The following is a 17,750-nucleotide window of genomic DNA, read 5'->3' as shown; positions in this document are numbered from 1 at the left end:
GAAACAATTCCTCTCCCTAGGGCCAGTTCAGCTGTAACAAGCAGCATGTTGAGAAGGGAGATGGGAATGGGCAAAGGCACCAGCTGTTTAAGCCAATCTATTTCCTGAGAAGGGCTGCTTCCTTTTGCTATTGATTGCCAAGGGCAACGCTCCATCCTCATTTGGAACTTTTCGAAGTTCCAGGCTAGATACCATCCTATTCCTGCCTTCTAGAATTCACTGAATGATGTGATTCTTCATTTTCATTGATTCAAACTCTGTACACTCCTCTTCCTTCAAAAAGGTAGCCCAAACTGGGTTGCATTAAATAAGTAAATACAATGAAAGATAGATAGAAGAAGAGCCCAGTAATTTTCAAAAAAATACCCAAGGGGGGGGCGGGAATCTCAATTATAATGAGAACTGAAACAAGCCAAATATATGGCTCTAGTTATCTCCTGCTTGGACTACTGCAATGCGCTCTACGTGGGGCTACCTTTGAAGGTGACCTGGAAACTACAACTAATCCAGAATGCGGCAGCTAGACTGGTGACAGGGAGCGGCGGCCGAGACCACATAACACCAGTCTTGAAAGACCTACATTGGCTCCCAGTACGTTTCCAAGCACAATTCAAAGTGTTGGTGATGACCTTCAAAGCCCTAAACGGCCTCAGCCCAGTATACCTGAAGGAGCGTCTCCACCCCCATCGTTCTGCCCGGATGCTGAGGTCCAGCGCCGAGGGCCTTTTGGCGGTTCCCTCATTGCGAGAAGCAAAGCTACAGGGAACCAGGCACAGGGCCTTCTTGGTAGTGGCGCCCGCCCTGTGGAACTCCCTCCCATCAGATGTCAAAGAGATAAACAACTACCTGACATTCAGAAGACATCTTAAGGCAGCCCTGTTCAGGGAAGTTTTTAATGTGTGACATCCTAATGTATTTTTGGTCTTTGTGGAAGCCGCCCAGAGTGGCTGGGGAAACCCAGCCAGATTGGTGGGGTACAAATAATTTAATAATAATAATAATAATAATAATAATAATAATAATAATAATAATATGGTAACTGGTTCCAGAATCAATTCACAAATAATATACATTAGAATTAGGGAACACAAAATTGATTCTCTTTGAGATGGCCACCAGTCTCAAAAAGGATATTGTAGCACAGGAAAAAGTACAGAAAATAACAACTAGAATGATCAGGAGGCTGGGGCACCTTTTCTATGAAGAAAGGCTATAGCGTTTGTGGGGAGGTTAGTTTAAAACAAAGTTACCTGGGGAAGGGCAACATGATATATATTTATAGAATTATGTATGGCATTAGGAAATCAGTAAGAGAAATGCCCCTCCCCCCCCCAAAGCAGTACAATGCCAATTAAACTTATTGGCAGGAAATTCTGTGCAGAAAAAAGGAAGCAGTTCTTCACACGGTATATGAGTCATTTGTGGAACTTGGAGACACAAGATGTGGTGACTACCACTAGCTCAGCTGGCTTTTAGGTGAGTTTATCAATGACTACTAGTCACGATGGCTCCACGTAACGTGACACTGAATAGCAGCTGTTGGTGGAATATCAAAAGGAAAGGGCTATAGCTGCTAGTAGGCTGCTGAGGACTACTGGCCTGGTCCAGCAAAGCAATTTTTTATGTTCTTATGGAGAATGCGGGAGGGAGGCTTTGGGGGGAGGAATGGTCTGCCTTTTCTCTATATATAACAAAAATGTAACAATGTCATCATGCAGCCCCATGGGAAGATCTGTAGTGCAGCATCACAATTCTGGATTTGCTTGAAGTCAGGATGGGATAGGGGAGCAACATCAAAGGCAGGTTGCACAACAACATTTGCCATGACGTGGGAGCAAAAAGGGAGGTACGATGAGAAGGGGAACGTGGTGGTTTAAAGTAAAGGCAGACATTTGAGCAAAGCAGGGATGGAGAGAACTGAGAGGAAAATAGTAGTTTTTGAGCAACAACAGATGTTTAAATGAAGGAGCTCTGTTGTGTTAGCTTTCTGGTGTTGTATCCATCATTTCTATTTCTTCTTGTTAAAACTGCCCTGTTTGTTTTTTTAAAAGGCAACGCTTCTGTATCCTCCATCCCTGCTTTACTCCAACCTCTGCTGTTGTCTAAAATCACCATTTTCCTCTCATTTTCCTCTCACCCTCACTTTTACTCAAACTTCTGTAGTTATTTAAAACAACCACTTGCTTTCCTTTCAGTGTCCTCTGTTCTCGCTGTATTCAAGCTTCTCCCTCTAACATTTCTTAGCTGTCTCATGTGTCAGAGATAAAAGATTAGGAGTCCTCAAATATTCCATAGTACCTTCACAAAATGCATTTCACTATTGCTACCATGTGTTGCTTTCAACATGAAGTTCCAGATTCAGTGTAGTTAATTTAGAACAGATATTTTGTTAACAAGCAAATACTGACATCCACCAACTTAATTTAACCATCTCTAACTCAACAAGCTAAGCGGCAGGCTTGCTCTTAAGATTCTATTCATCTCAAAGATTCAGTAACATATGTGGTATGTGCACAAAAGGAGTTGCAGAGTAGGAGAGAGGATGAGGCATGGAAATGGGAGTGATCTGTGTACAAGGGAGAGTTGAGAAAAGTAAGGAGGAGGAGGGGGAAAGGGGAGTGAATGTGAAAATGAGGGTGCAAAGAGAGTTGCAAAAAAGGATGAAGTAGGAAACGTGTGGATGGGGGTGAAGATGAAAGCATTGCTTCATAATTGAGTAGAAGCTGAAAAGGCCGCTTAGTAGTTGCAATGTGTGGGGATGAGGAATATGCAGGTGGTAACCATGGGGTGGAGGGACGCGGGTGGCGCTGTGGGTTAAACCACAGAGCCTAGGATTTGCTGATCAGAAGGTCGGCGGTCCGAATCCCCGCGACGGGGTGAGCTCCCGTTGCTCGGTCCCTGCTCCTGCCAACCTAGCAGTTCAAAAGCACCTCAAAATTACAAGTAGATAAATAGGTACCTCTCTGGCGGGAAGGTAAACAGCGTTTCCGTGCGCTGCTCTGGTTCGCCAGAAGCGGCTTAGTCATGCTGGCCACATGACCCAGAAGCTGTACGCCAGCTCCCTTGGCCAATAAAGCGAGATGAGCGCCGCAACCCCAGAGTCGGCCATGACTGGACCTAATGGTCAGGGACCCTTTACTTTACTAACCATGGGGTGGAGTGTGTGCAGGGTGGAGACTACACAGAAGGAGGGGGAGGAGGTGTGGACATGGGACTGAAGATTAAAATGGATGCAAAGAAGGGCTGCAGAATAGAAGGGGGTTCAGAAATGGGGCTGAGAAGGTGAAAGGCGATCGTAGTAGTCGCCTGGGGTGGGAAGGGGACGCTATTGTTGGCTAATGTGTGGTGCAGGGGGTTAGCAATTGGAGCGAACGAGGAAACAAACCCTTAATCGTTTTTAAAAGAACTTCTGGATTCATTGAAGATACACAAAATTGGAGGCCCCTCAAATTGTAAAGCTTTCCAGTTAACCAATTAAGATATTCATGCTTACCAAAGTCCTCGATCCCAGACTGGAGCTTCTTAAAGATTCAAGTTCTTCTGTCATCTTAGAAGCTAAAGCTTGAAGATAGCCACGGGCATCTTTTTCATCACTCACCCTAGTGCACAATCATAAAGAGTCACCCCTTTATATTGATAAAGGACACAGGCACACACACATTCAATAACACGTTATCACCAGTCTCAGCGTTCAAACCATAAAATGTTGCTTTTCTTGCATGAAAATTTTCAGGATTAAACTCGGCAGACACAGCCAGGGTAGTTTTCCCTACAACCATCCCAAGGTAGACCTATTGTAACACTCCTGCTGTGGAGATAATTAAGCAGCAAAGTTTATTGACAGGGGAAATTTGGGGTTTGTGATGACCTGTGAATTCCCATCTCTGAGGTACTAAGAATGGGCCAACCTTGTTTGATGAGAGCTACTCTTGATGGACAGGCAGGGTCATGTGAAGACCACTCCAAAGGGAATGAGCTTCCCCTTTAGTTCAAGGAATGTATTAAGAACCTGTAAACAGCCCAAAGCAATAAGAAAATAACAATTTGCAACAACCACGAACGAGCCTAACTGAGATATTGCTGCTTAACAGGCAGTGCTGGTCTGGGAGCAAAGGGAGAAACCGTTTTCTTTGATATTCTTAGCCCACTTGATAGCTCAGTCGGTAGAGCATGAGACTCAGTAGAGTATGAGACAATCTCAGAGACATGGGTTCAAGTCCCACACTGGGCAAAAGATTCCTGCATTGCAGAGGATGGACTAGATGACCCTCGTGGTCCCTTCCAACTCTACAACTCTCTGATTCTTTGTGATTCAACAGAAGGAGCTCTTTTCATCAGATAAGAGTGCCCTACCCTTAAGGAGAATGTAATTTGTGTTGAGATTGTGCATATGTGGTTGTTAGGAGAATTATAAAGGCTGTGGCATAATGGTTTCAATCTTCCCCCTACATGTCTGTGTTATGATGTGAATTTTAAAAAAAAATCTTTGAAGGATCTACACTGCCTCATTTATAAGTCTGGCACAGGAATCATAAAGTTGACTTTAAAAAAGAAGAACTTGTCAGGGAACTGCCATCAGTGCCGGAGGGAGAGAGCAAAAGCCAGAGGGATTCCAGAGAGCGTCCAGGGATCGGGAGAAGCAGCCCATCTTCTGGGGAAGAGATTCAGCGTAGCACCAGTGGAGAAGGGGGGCAGATGGGGGAAGCGGCAAGGCGGTCCCATGACTCCTTGCCAGGGACCAGCGGGGAGAGTAGGGGTCCTCCGCTAGAGTAGGAGGAGATTAGGCTGGAGCTTCTTTGCTGGAAGAAGTTTAAGAAACGCCCACTGACGGATTCTGCCAGCGATTGAGTCAGCCACGGGTGAGTGGCTGTCCGGACTGAAAAGGTTCACTTAGGCAACCCAGTCAGGTGCTTGCACCCAGCCGGGGAGATAAGCACCGGCTTACGCACAAGCAAGCCCTTGAACCATTACAGAACTGAAACAAAGAACTGATGAACAGCCAGGCTGCAACCTTTTCATTTAATACAAATTAACTTTTAATGTATGATCTAGACATTCTCACTTTGGTGATATCAGTTGACATAGAAGGTTAATAAAGTTCCTGTAAGGGTAATAAAAATGAGGGAGCCAGTGTGTATCAATCAATACTTGTGGCTGCATGTGATTTCTGAAGTGTATCATCTACAAGATGACACATTTCCGTTCTATGGGAGCCTTCCTTCTGCTAATACAGCACTAATTTATTTTTCAAAGGATCCTCAAAATGCACATACCACTGAATAATTTCTGCAATTTGAGCTTCCCAGTGGGCAACAGATTCCTTCTTTGCTGCCAAATCCTGAAGCTCATCCTCTAGCTGCCTGTTTTGTGATGTTAGTTTATCCACAAAGGAACAAAGCTGCAACGAGAAAATTAGAAGTTTTCATAACTGTAATTTAATGTAACTTTGAACCTCCTGCAGCAAATGTGTAAAACCGCCTGCAACATTTTGTTTTCCAAACAGTCAAATTAAGCCAGCCCAGTTAAGTGGCAAAGTATGTGTATAAGCAGCACTGAAGGTTTCTTCGGTTTTGATAACAGAGATTAAACACCCAGATTTTCACATTTGACATGGAATAGTCAGATTTCACACACAATTAAAAAAACTGTATTTTTAAAATAAATTATTTGTAGCCTCTCTTGAATTAGGAGCAGGGCAGGGAACTCTAAAATGATATTTGAATTATAGAAATAAAACATAAGATATCTTGGGGTAGCCAACATCCCCTCCAGGTGTTGCTGAACTACAAATCCCATCATCCCTTACCATTTGCCATGCATGCTGGGCTAATGGGAACTGAAGTCCATAGCATCTGGAGGAAGCCACGTGGGCGATTACTGTTGTATCTGATGAAAAACTGTGCTCCTTCACAGGTTATGACAATTTACCTTCTCATTTTCAGTTGTTATTTTCTTGTTATCTTCAAAGAGCATGGTTCTCTCTCGCTCATATTTCTCTTTCAGAGTTCCCACTGTTTCCTCCATCTCACTGTGCCTACAAGCGTGAAATAATATCATGTAAATGCCATTTCACAGAACAAAGAAACTATTGCTGCCTTTTATGGAGTTGAGTACATAAATCTTATTTAGTTTTTGGATGCCACATTATGTATAGTGACATTTTTTTTGCCGGGGGGGGGGGGAATGTTTCCAAGAAAGCAAGTTGTACACAGAACTTACTTCTCCCGTTTGGCCTTATCCAATTTATCTTTTAACATCATGATCTCTTTCTGCAGTGCTAGCTGATGGCTTTCTAAGTCATGCACCTCCTTTTTCACATTTTTTACTTCCAAGACATGGGATGCTTCTCGCCTGACCAGCTCCTCTTCGTAAAACAAGATTTTCTTCTCAAGCTCTGACTTCATTTTGGCCAGTTCCTGCTGATGCTCATGCATGGCCACGCCAGCAGCACGACCTCCCTGCTTTATCTGCACAAGAGGAGGGGAAAGCCACACAGACAACAGCACAATACAGTACACTCAATATTAGAGACTTTAGTTTTGTTCAAAGTGACATAAAACACATTTCATCTCTTTAATACCAGAAGAGTTGATCATGAAGTATAAACACATGCATATTTATTTGTCTCTGCATAGCTTAGAGATCTCATTTGCTTCACCATAATCTCTCTGAAAGCCATGAACGGACAGCAGACTGAAACATGCAGAAAACAGTCCACATCAGACTGCAGCGGGAGGGGGACTGCATGCTTCATTCATTTTGCCTTCATGTAGAAGACTAGCATGTCAAAGTGGAAAGGTTTTACTCTAGTCTCATAATCATGCTGACTTCCCAATTTCTTTAGAACCATGGAGCACACACAAACACACATTAATTGCATCCTGAAGAAGCACAGGCCGCTATTTAGACATCATTTTAGTTATCTGTTCCCCATTTATTGAAACTATTTTTTCCAGCACCAGCCATTTGCAGGAGTCCCAATCTGAACATATTCTAGTGAGCATTTAAGGTCCCCATCCCTATTTTGCAGGCTGCCATCTGATTGGATTTCACTTTGATTCTGACTTGATTTTAGGATGTAGGATGTATTTTAATTGATTGCTTGATATTATGGTAATGTGTCATATATTTGATGTTAGTTGCTCCGAGCCTGGTTTTGGCCGGGGAGGGCAGGGTATAAATAAAATATAATAATAATAATAATAATAATAATAATAATAATAATAATAATAATTCTGAAAGCCAACTTTCAAATGGTGTTTCCCCCCCCCTTTAATTACTGTTTTAATGAACATATTGTCTCTTGCCTTGCACTCCTGGGACTGAACTGTTAAGAATGATAAAGTCTAAAGAAGTCAAACAACAGAGGCCCTGAATCATGTAAGCAAATCTATTCACTGTGGTACAGATTTAGGTTTTTTGGGAGGTGGGGCGACTGTCTAAGAGGATACAGCAAATAAAATCTTGTCTGGGCTCTGTAAGAGGCTAATTCTGAGCTGGTACACATGAGAACAGCCTGCAGTGGTAGCCCCCATGCAGCTTAACATGTGCTATGTGAGGTTTTTTCCTGCACTACTCCAAACTTCCCAAGAAAAACCCATAACATGTATGGCAATCTAAAGGTCTACCAAAAAAAGAATAAAATTAAGTAGTCAACATGTAGTGGGGATGAGAAATGTCAATGGTTTCTTCTCACATTAAAATTGTGAGACAGGGAGATTACTACCTATCCTGCCTAGATCCAAAAATATCTTGTTGGAATGCCCAATATACGTTGAAGAACTAAATCTCGGGCCTTGCACATTCTGGCAAGATGTTTTTCGGAAGTGAATAAGTTGCAGCTGTCATGGGACACCCTGGAGATCTGGATTTCTATCCCTTGTCAAGTGAAGCTGTTCTTATATGGCTGAGATGCTTTTCAAATAATGTCACCTTTAGGGTCTCCAGTTCATTTTCAAGCTGCTTAGAGAAACTCTCACTGTGCTCTCGAAGCTTACGCTCTTTTGATGCCTCTGCTGCTGCGTCATCAAGTTGGGCTTCTAGCTATAAGAAGGAAAACAGGCCTGGTTATTGAAACCCCTATAGCTTAACCCTTATTATTTTTATGACTAGAGCAGCTACAAAAAACAGAAAAGGAGACATATGCCCATCTTGAGGTTTACAATCTAGATGACAAGGGTCACAGAAGAGGAGTAGTAGAAGATAAAAACAGTTTTGGAAGTTGATATATTACCTTTTATTCCCAATCCTACCAACTTTCAGAAACTTCAAGGGAATACACACACACACACACACACACACACACATGCATCTTTATAACCCATCCTCATGCCTATGGCAACTTAACCATCTCATGCCGGCCTGCACTGTAATATTTTGTAGCCAACTAAGAGCCAGTTACTTTAAAAGGGGAAACATGGAATCCAAGATCAACAAGACAGATCTGGGTAGCTAGGAAACTTCAGTATAAGGAAAGAATGACTGTGGCATTTAACTATAAATATAATAATTGACAGAAAAAAGTTAGTGCTTCTGGTTCTTTCATTGCTTGCTTTCTCTCCTTTACAGACAGACGAAGGGAAGGAGGGAGAGTAAGATGAAAACAGGAAGCTCAAATTATGGTCCAGAATGTGCTACTGTGATATAGCAGGAGTTTTAGCAAAGTGAATCCATGGAATAGCTGGCTCACACATTATGTTTCTCCACACAACCCCACAGGCCAGAGGGGGTGTGGAAGGACTGCACGAAGAAATAAACCAGCTGCTTGTATGTGTGGAACCCAGCCACAGTAACTATTTCAAGCTAAAATAGCAGCTGAAATCCATTATCCTCAAGTACCCTGTCGAGCTACCTCTTTTCTCGCTTTCTCAGATTTACGGATTTCCTGTCTCATGGAGTCAATTTTCTGCATGATCACTTCCACTTCTTCCTCTTTGTCACGGAGCTGTCGAGATAGTTTCTGCTTGTGGGAGCGCAAGTCTGCCATCCTCTCGTTCAGCTCTGAGAATTCCTGCATTGCTAGCTTTCTTTGTTGATGGGCGTCCTTTAGTTCTTTGGACTGTGCCTTTAATCTTTCAGATGCTTCAATGAGTTGCTGGTGAAAAGAAAGGTCCAAACAAGTGTTTAGAGATCGACACTCTTGAGCATGAAGTTCAATCTTATTGCAAAATCACATTTTGACAATATACGTCCTCATCTCCACCTCTCCCCATCCTTGCTCTCAAAATAATGACAGGCATTTTGGCAGTATATAAGCAGAAGTATTTATATATCACCACTCTGATATCCCAATGTATTGCATGCTTCCATCCTTCTCCCACCTTCCTCTATTCTCCCTCCCCTTCTTTCATACATCCCCCTTTCCTCTTCTGTCTCTCCTCATATCTCTCCAACCACTCTTCCCAGCATCATCTCATTACTTCTCTTCCTCTTTTGTCATCTCTGCTTCTTTCTGTTTGCCTTTTCTCCATCTCCCTTCTTCCCTACTCCCTTTCCTCAATCGTACTCAACCTTCTAAAAAGAAAGAAAAAATAAATATCAGGATAAATTTTTTTATCCCTGTGTGTGCTTCTGCTTTGCGGTGTTCACTTGCATGTGGTGGGGATCAGAGCCAGTCCCAGGGGCAAAAGGAGGTTATAAGCTGATGCTTAAGCTTCTGTGGAAATCCCTGGCAGAAGGACGGTCACTCCCACGAGCCAAAGGACACAAAAGGGTTAAACACCACAGGGAACAAGAGCTGATTACTGCCAGTGATTACCCTTTTTCTCTAGAGAGGACACCAGAAACCTGAGCAGCGCTTTAGCAATGCCACCCTCCCTCAAAGGGAAAAGGGGCTGTGAATAGCTTGGGGAGCCCTGATACACAGCCTACTTCCATCAGCCCTTTAGTTTTCTTTTGTTGCCTCTAGCCTTTGCTGTGTATGTCCGGGGTGGGAGGAATGCTAGGTTCAATTTTATTTTATTTTGCTTTTTTTAAAAAATCCCTAACCATTTGTGCTTTATATTGTACTACTACTATTATTATTATTATTATTATTATTATTATTATTATTATTATATTAAACATTGTGCATACAGTCTGGCACAGTCAATATGGACAGAATGGGACTGATACTGACACAATAACTTATTATTATTATTATTATTATTATTATTATTATTATTATTATTTTATTAAACATTGTGCATACAGTCTGGCACAGTCAATATGGACAGAATGGGACTGATACTGACACAATAACATATCAGTTCTGAGGGACATTCTCAGTGGAAAAGGTGCTACTGGTCAATCCCTCAAAAGTGCTTAGAAATTCTGCCCTATGAAGCTTTTTTCTCATCTTTCCCCCTCTATAATCCTTTTCTTTAAGTTATTCTTTTACATATACAACACATCAACATTTATATTCCATTATAATACAGTCGACTCACAATTTACACAGGGCTTATGGGGATTGTGTGTAAAGCCCAAATCCCATACAGTATAGCCGGAACAGCCCCCACGCGAGCATCCCTGTCTTCTCAGAAGCTTGTGCGTCAAATGGGTCTTGCCCCCTCCTCCCCACGCAAGGTGGAGAGCTTCAATTTACGTGCATTTAATTTCTGTGATTGCAGTTGCAAGCGCCTAACACTACAATCACACAAGTTAAATGTGTGCAAGCTGCAAGTTAACTGTATTTCAAACCTAAACAAAGCCAGCATGTTAGTATTATGAAGAAAAAAATATTGTCCTGCTAAAGAAACAAAATTACTAATTCCATCTAACATTATTTGGATACTTGGGCATTACACTTGACCACAACCATTTATTTTTGCTGTATTCAGCAAAAGTATTCCATCTCATCTGAAACCTATCATGCCTTTGTTTTTGTTGCCTAAATCTGAGATGGTGGGTTAATTCTGACATAGCAGCAAATTCCCAAAGTTTCTCCATCCATTAAAGAATGGATGTGTGTTAGCTGATCTCCATGACTTAGCAAACAATATTCTTGCCGCAGTCAACATATAAGAAACTAATGCTTTATGTTTTCATACCACCAAATCTTCCCACATAATTCAATACTGTAAAAGGAATTCTGGATGGAGATGAATTCCATAACCCAAGTTCGTTTTTGTTTCTTAATTTTCTTCCAGTGCTTTTTTGACACATCACATCCTTGCCATCTTTTAAGGACCCAGAGGTGGTTCAGTTTTTTGCATTACGGTGAATTATCCGATGCAGGCTTTGCTGATGTGAAACCAAGAGTAAGCAAGCAAGCACAAAGTATCATGTGATGTCTTAGTGTAAGGTACACATTCAACTGTATGCTCACTGAATCCAAATGTAATACTGAGATTCACGTGGGAAGAAAACAATGGTATAAGCTGGACACGTGCATTCACTGCATTGTTGGTGTGCATCCAGCAGTCCCTACAACTACGCACCTACAGCAACTGCACCAAGTACCCTATTTGCAATGGGGGGGGGGCCTTCCCGAGTGGCAGTTGGTAACTGGTTTTCCCCTGAACAAGTTCAACTTGTGCCCCTGCCCAACAGTTTTGGGGGAGGGCTGTAGCTCAGTGGCAGATGTTTCCAGATCCAGCATCTTCAGGTAGGGCTTGGGAGTCTAGCTGGGAGAGGAGCTGGCAGTCACTGAAGACAAGACTGATCTAGAGAGACCAATGGTCAAATGTGGTGTAAAGGCTGCTTTCCCCTATGTTCCTACTACAGCCCATGTGGTCTAATGGATGAGGAGAACTGGATTTGGCTTCTGATTGTTCCAATGAAGCTTGGTAGCATGGACACGTCACTATTACTGAGCCTAGCTTATACTACAAAGTTGATGTAAAATGGGATAATTGCATGTATGCTGTCCTGAGCTCCATGAAGGAAGGACAGGATACAAATATGACAAACAGCAACTCTCTATATAGTGAGAGTTCCAAATAATGTTCCACATTGCTGGCAATACCACCTTTCTACTTGCACTCCCTAGTCAACACCCATTTCGTTGGGACTGAAAAATGTTCTATACTTCATACCTTATGGAGATCCTCTTTCTCTTGCCGAAATATCCTGCATTGCTTTTCAAGTCCTCTTAACTTGTGGGTGGAGTCTTCATGTTCCTGCCGCAGCGTCACCGCGTCTTCCAGTTGCCGCTCTAGCCTATTTGAGTCTATAAATTTTAAAAGGGAGGATTATTCCATAGTGTTTTTGCTCAGTTAGCATATGCAGCAGTTCTGCATTCTTCTCTGCCAAGAACAATTTACACTGGGTAGTTCAGAGCGAACTCATTCATTCTTCTCTCTAACATAACACACACTGGCAAAACCCCAAGTCCCATCATCACAGCTCAACGTACACGGTGCCGACAAATACAAATAAAATCCAAATTCTACCTCAGTCCCAGTACCAAAGAATTCCAAGTTCTGAAGGCAGAATAAATTATGCAACATAAGCATTCTTGCCATCTGCTTCTTTCAACAATACTGAACCTGCTTTCAATACTCATGTTTTCAAGGAATGAGATCCAAAAAGCTATTTTAGATAAGACCACTGTGGCTTTGCTTGAACAACAGTCCCCATCATATCTCAAATTGCGCTTGAAAGTCCCATCGCTTTTGAAAGCAGCTTGTCACGTGACTTTTAAGTAGCTTTTAAGAGACACACACGTTCAAAACCCATTTGTGCATGCAGAGCTAGAGAAGAGGAAGGGCAAAGAAGAGGAAGGGCAAACATTAAGGTGAGGGTCAGATAAGCAGTACAGGTCATTTAAAGGAACAAGAAACTAGTTCAGACAATGTAATCACAGCTCCCTGCCTACTCTAGTCCGACTTAGCCTTAACCTCCCTACCACCAAAGAGATGTCTCCAATCATTGCTGACATATTTTCAAGTTTCCATGCTTTCCATAGGACTAGAAACCTTAAAGGAAAAAAGCGGGAGTGGGTATATAAAATAATGTCTCAGAAACTCAAAGTACAATTCATTTTCTCAAGCATAAGAGGGTGGACAGTTTGGGCAGAAGCAGAAGCCCCACTGGATTGCCCCTTTGGAAACTCTTAACTTTCCTTCCCCAATTTTAGCTGCCGCCTGTGAACAGATATAAGCTGGTTACATGGCATTACTGTGGTCCTTTCTTTTCCTTTTTAAAGAAAAATTGGATTTTGAATAGTCAAAGTAAAATAGAAGATTACAGTGGTGCTGGTTCTGTGGACAAAACTTTCAGGTTTATTGTCTGTGGGTAGCTGTGGGAAAATGTCAGCCCTCCCCCCTGCCCCCAGTTCAGAAAATGGTTGATCCCTCAAATTCCATCCATCAGATTTTCACCCAAATTTACAACTATGGCTACTTCAACACAGCTAACTATAAACCAGCAAAAAAAAAGTTGAGACGTGCCTCCTGGGAGCAAGGAAAGGAAATGCCTCTACGGGGGGGAGAGAGAAACAAGGCTACAAGTCTGATGAGTGTTTACTTGTCAGCATCAGCCACCCCTTAGTTTCTAATACTGCAATGTAGCCTATCCACTCAAAAGCAGCTACTTCAGGTAGGAGATTCAGTATTGTATGCAGCCATTTCTTCCACCTCCAGGGAATGTCTCCTCGCGAGCCAGAGGGGCAAGAAGGGCTTTGTTGAGCTGCTCAACCTCCCTGTCTAACAGTTGATATGTGGGGCAGCGCAGCAGCAGTTGCTTCCCTGCCTATCAGCTGATTGGCTCAACAACCTTCCAGGTTGCGAGAAGACCCTCTCTGGAGCCCAAAGGTAATGTCCTCTACAGGCTCTGGAGAGGGTCTGCTTGCAAGACAGGAAGTGCTACCCATTTCCAGCTTCCACTTCCAGGTTCCCGGCACTGTGTGTGTACACGGTTGCACGCAAAGAGGTGATGCATAAATGGGGAGTTGCCTGTACAATGGTGCCAATCAGCCTGGCCTGTGAATCTTACTTGAGCCTCTGAGCAAAATGATATGTAAATTATAATTTAACGTTATTTATAAATTAAGATTAATTTAAGGTGTTGAATATATTCAATAACCTTTGATTGTTTTGTGTCCCTATTCTCCTACTGCCCCACTCTAGTTACCCTACTGTCTCACAAAAAGAAACTTCAGGTGCATACCACGGGTACCTAATTAACAAACAAAAAGTCACCAGTTACAAAGGCATAACCCTATAAAACTGAGGGTTCTCAGAATGGTGAATGGATGCAGGACCACATCAAACAGCCACTTTCTCACATTTCCTCATAGCAGATGTAGACATCATAAGCGAAATATTGTGCACTGCAGCTTAAAATTTTCCATATGAATGGCACTTGTACAAAGTTCAAAGCTTGCCCCTTTCTGGGGAAAAATATTAGAAGAGGATATCCTGGGATTTTTATAGAAAGGATAGAAGTCAAAAGAATTATCTAAGTGAAGCCGTACAAATTGCCTTTTATTCTTGGTTCCCCAGTGGGAATAATCTGCTATCAAGTAAAGGAAGCTTTAGAAGAAAGATAAGCTTTTGTTCAAAACTCTAAATGCTGCTTAAGGTTGCACCTGCCACACTTTCCAAAGCTGTATCATAATGTAATATTTCATGCATTTCCACACTGAGCCATCTCGGTACTTGAGCTAAAGATCCAAAAGTAAAAAAGAATGAGGCTCACGTCTAATAGGCTGCTATAAGGATTAGCGCTTTACCACTGGACTTATTTTGTTCTTTTTTTGAGAACTAGAGAGAAAGCTATTAAAACATGCCAGACACATACCTGCTATTTTGTTTTTCAAGCGCTCGATTTCCTCATTTAGCTTTTTTATTTCTTTATCCCGGTTTGTGTTTGCTGTTATGCGAGCAGAACCATGAAGGGACTGAACAGCCTGGGTAGATTCTTTAAATTGAACCGAAAGAACAAAGCAAAACAATTTGTTTAGTCCAACCTGAAAAACATTGTGTTGCTCCATTGCAAAGCAACATAAAAGGAAAGCGAGAGGGCGTACCTTGCAACTTCCTGCTCAGCTCCAGCTTCTCCTGCTCCAACCTTCGTATTCTCCTTTCATATGCCTCTATTTGCAAGCTGTTGTCCAAGTCTCGCTGCACATCCTCATCTTTGGTTATACCACTGGACTGCATGACACTCTTTAGTGAGCCTCTATCAGAAAAACAACTGGAAACCAGATACATTGGAGAACACATTTTAATCAGTTTATGCTCAACCCTAAGTAGCAGTTTCCTGTTGGAAATTCAACAGAAGCAGAAACCTTGGAACAACTGTGAAGATTATATAACAGAGATCCTTGCTTCAGTAATATCTTAGCTGGCCTCCAAGTAAAATGGCAGCAATGTGCTGTGTGATCTGTTTTCTCTCACTCCAGCCAGCACAGGCTAGCTTATCGGGGAGGAAGCAGCAGCAGCAACAACTTTTAATTCAGGGGAGACTGGAAATGGAACAATGCTGCTGCTGTGACAATTCTCCCTTAAGTTTAAGACTATGGACACACTACATTTTCCAGGAATGGCAGGTAGACTGCCTTAAAAGCTGAAGGAACCACAGCTCAGAGCAAACACTTTTCAATAAAAAGTATCAGGTTGATCTCCGAGAATCTCCAGCTGAAAGGATCTTTGCCCCAAAACCTGGAGAGCTACCGCCAGTCATATCAAAGTGCAACGGGCTAAGGAGAATGCTAATCTGAATGAACCTCATATAAGCTCGTGTGCATCTATGATATCAGTCTGTCTAGGCCTTTCACCACTCCATACACCCTTTGATACACAAGAGAACCACCTCCTCAACATTATTTTCGGTACAAAAACTGGCTTTAAAAAATATTCTGCAACTCGAACCACATGGAAACCCAGTCTATCGCCCTTCTATGATCACAGCCAGTGTAGTATAGTGGAGAGAACCCAGACAGGGAAATCCTGGTTTAATTCCCTGATCAGCCTTGAAGCTCACTTCTAGGGAAGAAGTATGGTGATGTTCAATTCACCTTGAGGCTGGAGACTGCAGATGATGGAGTCTCTTTGTGTTTAGAACTACTGGTTGGGGCACCATTTAAGTGATTACCTTGACAAAGCGCTCTCGCTCTCTATTTTACTGCTCAACTCCCTTTGTCCTCGTTCCCAATTTAAATTGTGCTTAAATATGCGGAAGTGTATTTGCTTTAATTTACCCTTTACCTTGCCCCCTTCCTCACTGCTGAATTGTAGATTTCAAGCTCCCTGGGGCAAAGACCTGTCTTCCGCTGCTCGGATTACTCTATAAAGCACCATATCCAGTGATGGTGCTCATATAAAAAAAACATAAGCAACAAAAAAGCAGAGGAGCCCAAGACACGCAGGGCAAGCATTTTAAGCTGAAGTTGAATACGTTAAGAGAAAAGCAAATGACGAGATCTGAGTGTGGTGCTTTCCCATATGCATGAACTTTTTTCACCTACCTCTCAGTTGTGTAGGTAAAGCCAACAAACGGTAAATGCAGTCCAGAAAAGCCAGTGTGAGAACCAGGTGGTATCATTTCCTGCACAAAAAGGAATGCAGGATGAAAACCAAGTTGAATCTGGAAGGACATGTTGGCTTTTTTGTCCCTCGCCTCAGGATCAGGGAACAGCCACAACCCTATTTCATCCACGTGTATACTGTCCATCTCATGTAAAAAGGGCCATAGTCATATAAATGTTATTTAGGAAGATTAAGTATTCAGATTTATTCATTTAAAGTAGGAATACTTCACTCTGGACTTTATCTGCCAGTGTTTTCACTATGCACCAAGGAAATATCAGTGAAATGTTCAACAATGGCAGACCAGCTTTTCTGAAAGCCTATCAGTTTTCCTTTCTTTCTTTTGTTTGTTAAATCATTTTTTATTTATTTTCTAATAAAAAACATACACTCAACATATCAAATCATAATTCAATCAAAATAAAATAAAAAGACCAAATTATCATCCAAGAGAAAGCCTATCAGTTTTCAATCTTGCTGATGATCTACTGTAGTCACATGAGAACACACAGCCACTGGCAAGAATTGAATATGTTCTCAACTGCATTCAGTTCATGCAGAGGAAAGATGAGGCCCAAGAGAATTAACATTAACCTGGTGTGCACATTAGAACTGTCCCCAGAATCCCCTGGGACACACAGGAGTCCTGTCAGTGATGAAAAGGTTTGGTTCAAAGAAGCAAGTTTGAAAACTATTGCCTTTAAGAAGAAAACAATCACTCACAGGGTTTCTTAATACATCGTCATCTACATCGAAGTTTGATGTGTCCGAAGGACTGCTAACTTCTGGAATGTAAGGTGCTTCTAAATTTCGGATATTGTCCCAATTTAGCCCTTCAAAAAATGCATGCGCCTTGAAGTCTTCTATTCCGTTCTGCCCCAGACGACGTTCCCTACTGCAAATAAGCCTCTGGATTAGGTCTTTTGCTTCTTCAGACACATCACTAACATGGGATGGAAACTGAAATCTCTCCTAAAGAAAACAGAACGGGGTGGGGAGACAATGTTTCAGACTTCTACAATGAGAAAAGGCTAGCTAAGGGACTGTTTTTGAACGGGCTTCTGGTAAGTCAGAATGCAACTGAAAATGTTGTGGAAATTTGAACAATAATAATAATTAGGGTTCACAAACGGTGCTTAAATTTGGTAGCCAACCATTATTTACACACCAGAATATGTTTGAGCACACACGGTTTCCTTTCCATGGGAAGGAACTGCCCATCCATACCCACACAGAATTAAGGACAAGGTCTTATAGAAGATACAATAGAAGTTCTTCAGAAATTAAACACTGATT

At 42.1% G+C, this 17,750-nt stretch overlaps 1 protein-coding gene across 6 annotated transcripts in view; it reads right to left on the bottom strand.

Annotated features, from left to right (window-relative positions):
* CDC42BPB (CDC42 binding protein kinase beta) overlaps positions 1 to 17,750 on the bottom strand; it is a 102,513-nt gene that overhangs the window by 34,267 nt on the left and 50,496 nt on the right. For all 6 annotated transcript variants that reach the window (XM_082216458.1, XM_082216459.1, XM_082216461.1 and 3 more), the window contains exons 8-18: positions 17,178 to 17,426; positions 16,394 to 16,473; positions 14,954 to 15,120; positions 14,725 to 14,844; positions 12,018 to 12,151; positions 8,852 to 9,094; positions 7,933 to 8,043; positions 6,220 to 6,467; positions 5,929 to 6,034; positions 5,274 to 5,398; positions 3,494 to 3,599 (exon numbers count right to left, since the gene is read on the bottom strand). In XM_082216458.1, coding sequence (XP_082072584.1) covers positions 3,494 to 3,599; positions 5,274 to 5,398; positions 5,929 to 6,034; positions 6,220 to 6,467; positions 7,933 to 8,043; positions 8,852 to 9,094; positions 12,018 to 12,151; positions 14,725 to 14,844; positions 14,954 to 15,120; positions 16,394 to 16,473; positions 17,178 to 17,426 — 1,689 coding nt within the window. The remainder of the gene's footprint in view (positions 1 to 3,493; positions 3,600 to 5,273; positions 5,399 to 5,928; positions 6,035 to 6,219; positions 6,468 to 7,932; positions 8,044 to 8,851; positions 9,095 to 12,017; positions 12,152 to 14,724; positions 14,845 to 14,953; positions 15,121 to 16,393; positions 16,474 to 17,177; positions 17,427 to 17,750) is intronic.

Source organism: Podarcis vaucheri (genome assembly GCF_965113315.1).
Source record: "Podarcis vaucheri genome assembly, chromosome: 1".
NCBI lineage: Eukaryota > Metazoa > Chordata > Lepidosauria > Squamata > Lacertidae > Podarcis > Podarcis vaucheri.
Note: the sequence above shows the minus strand (reverse complement) of the source record. Positions and strands in the feature narration are given on the sequence as shown.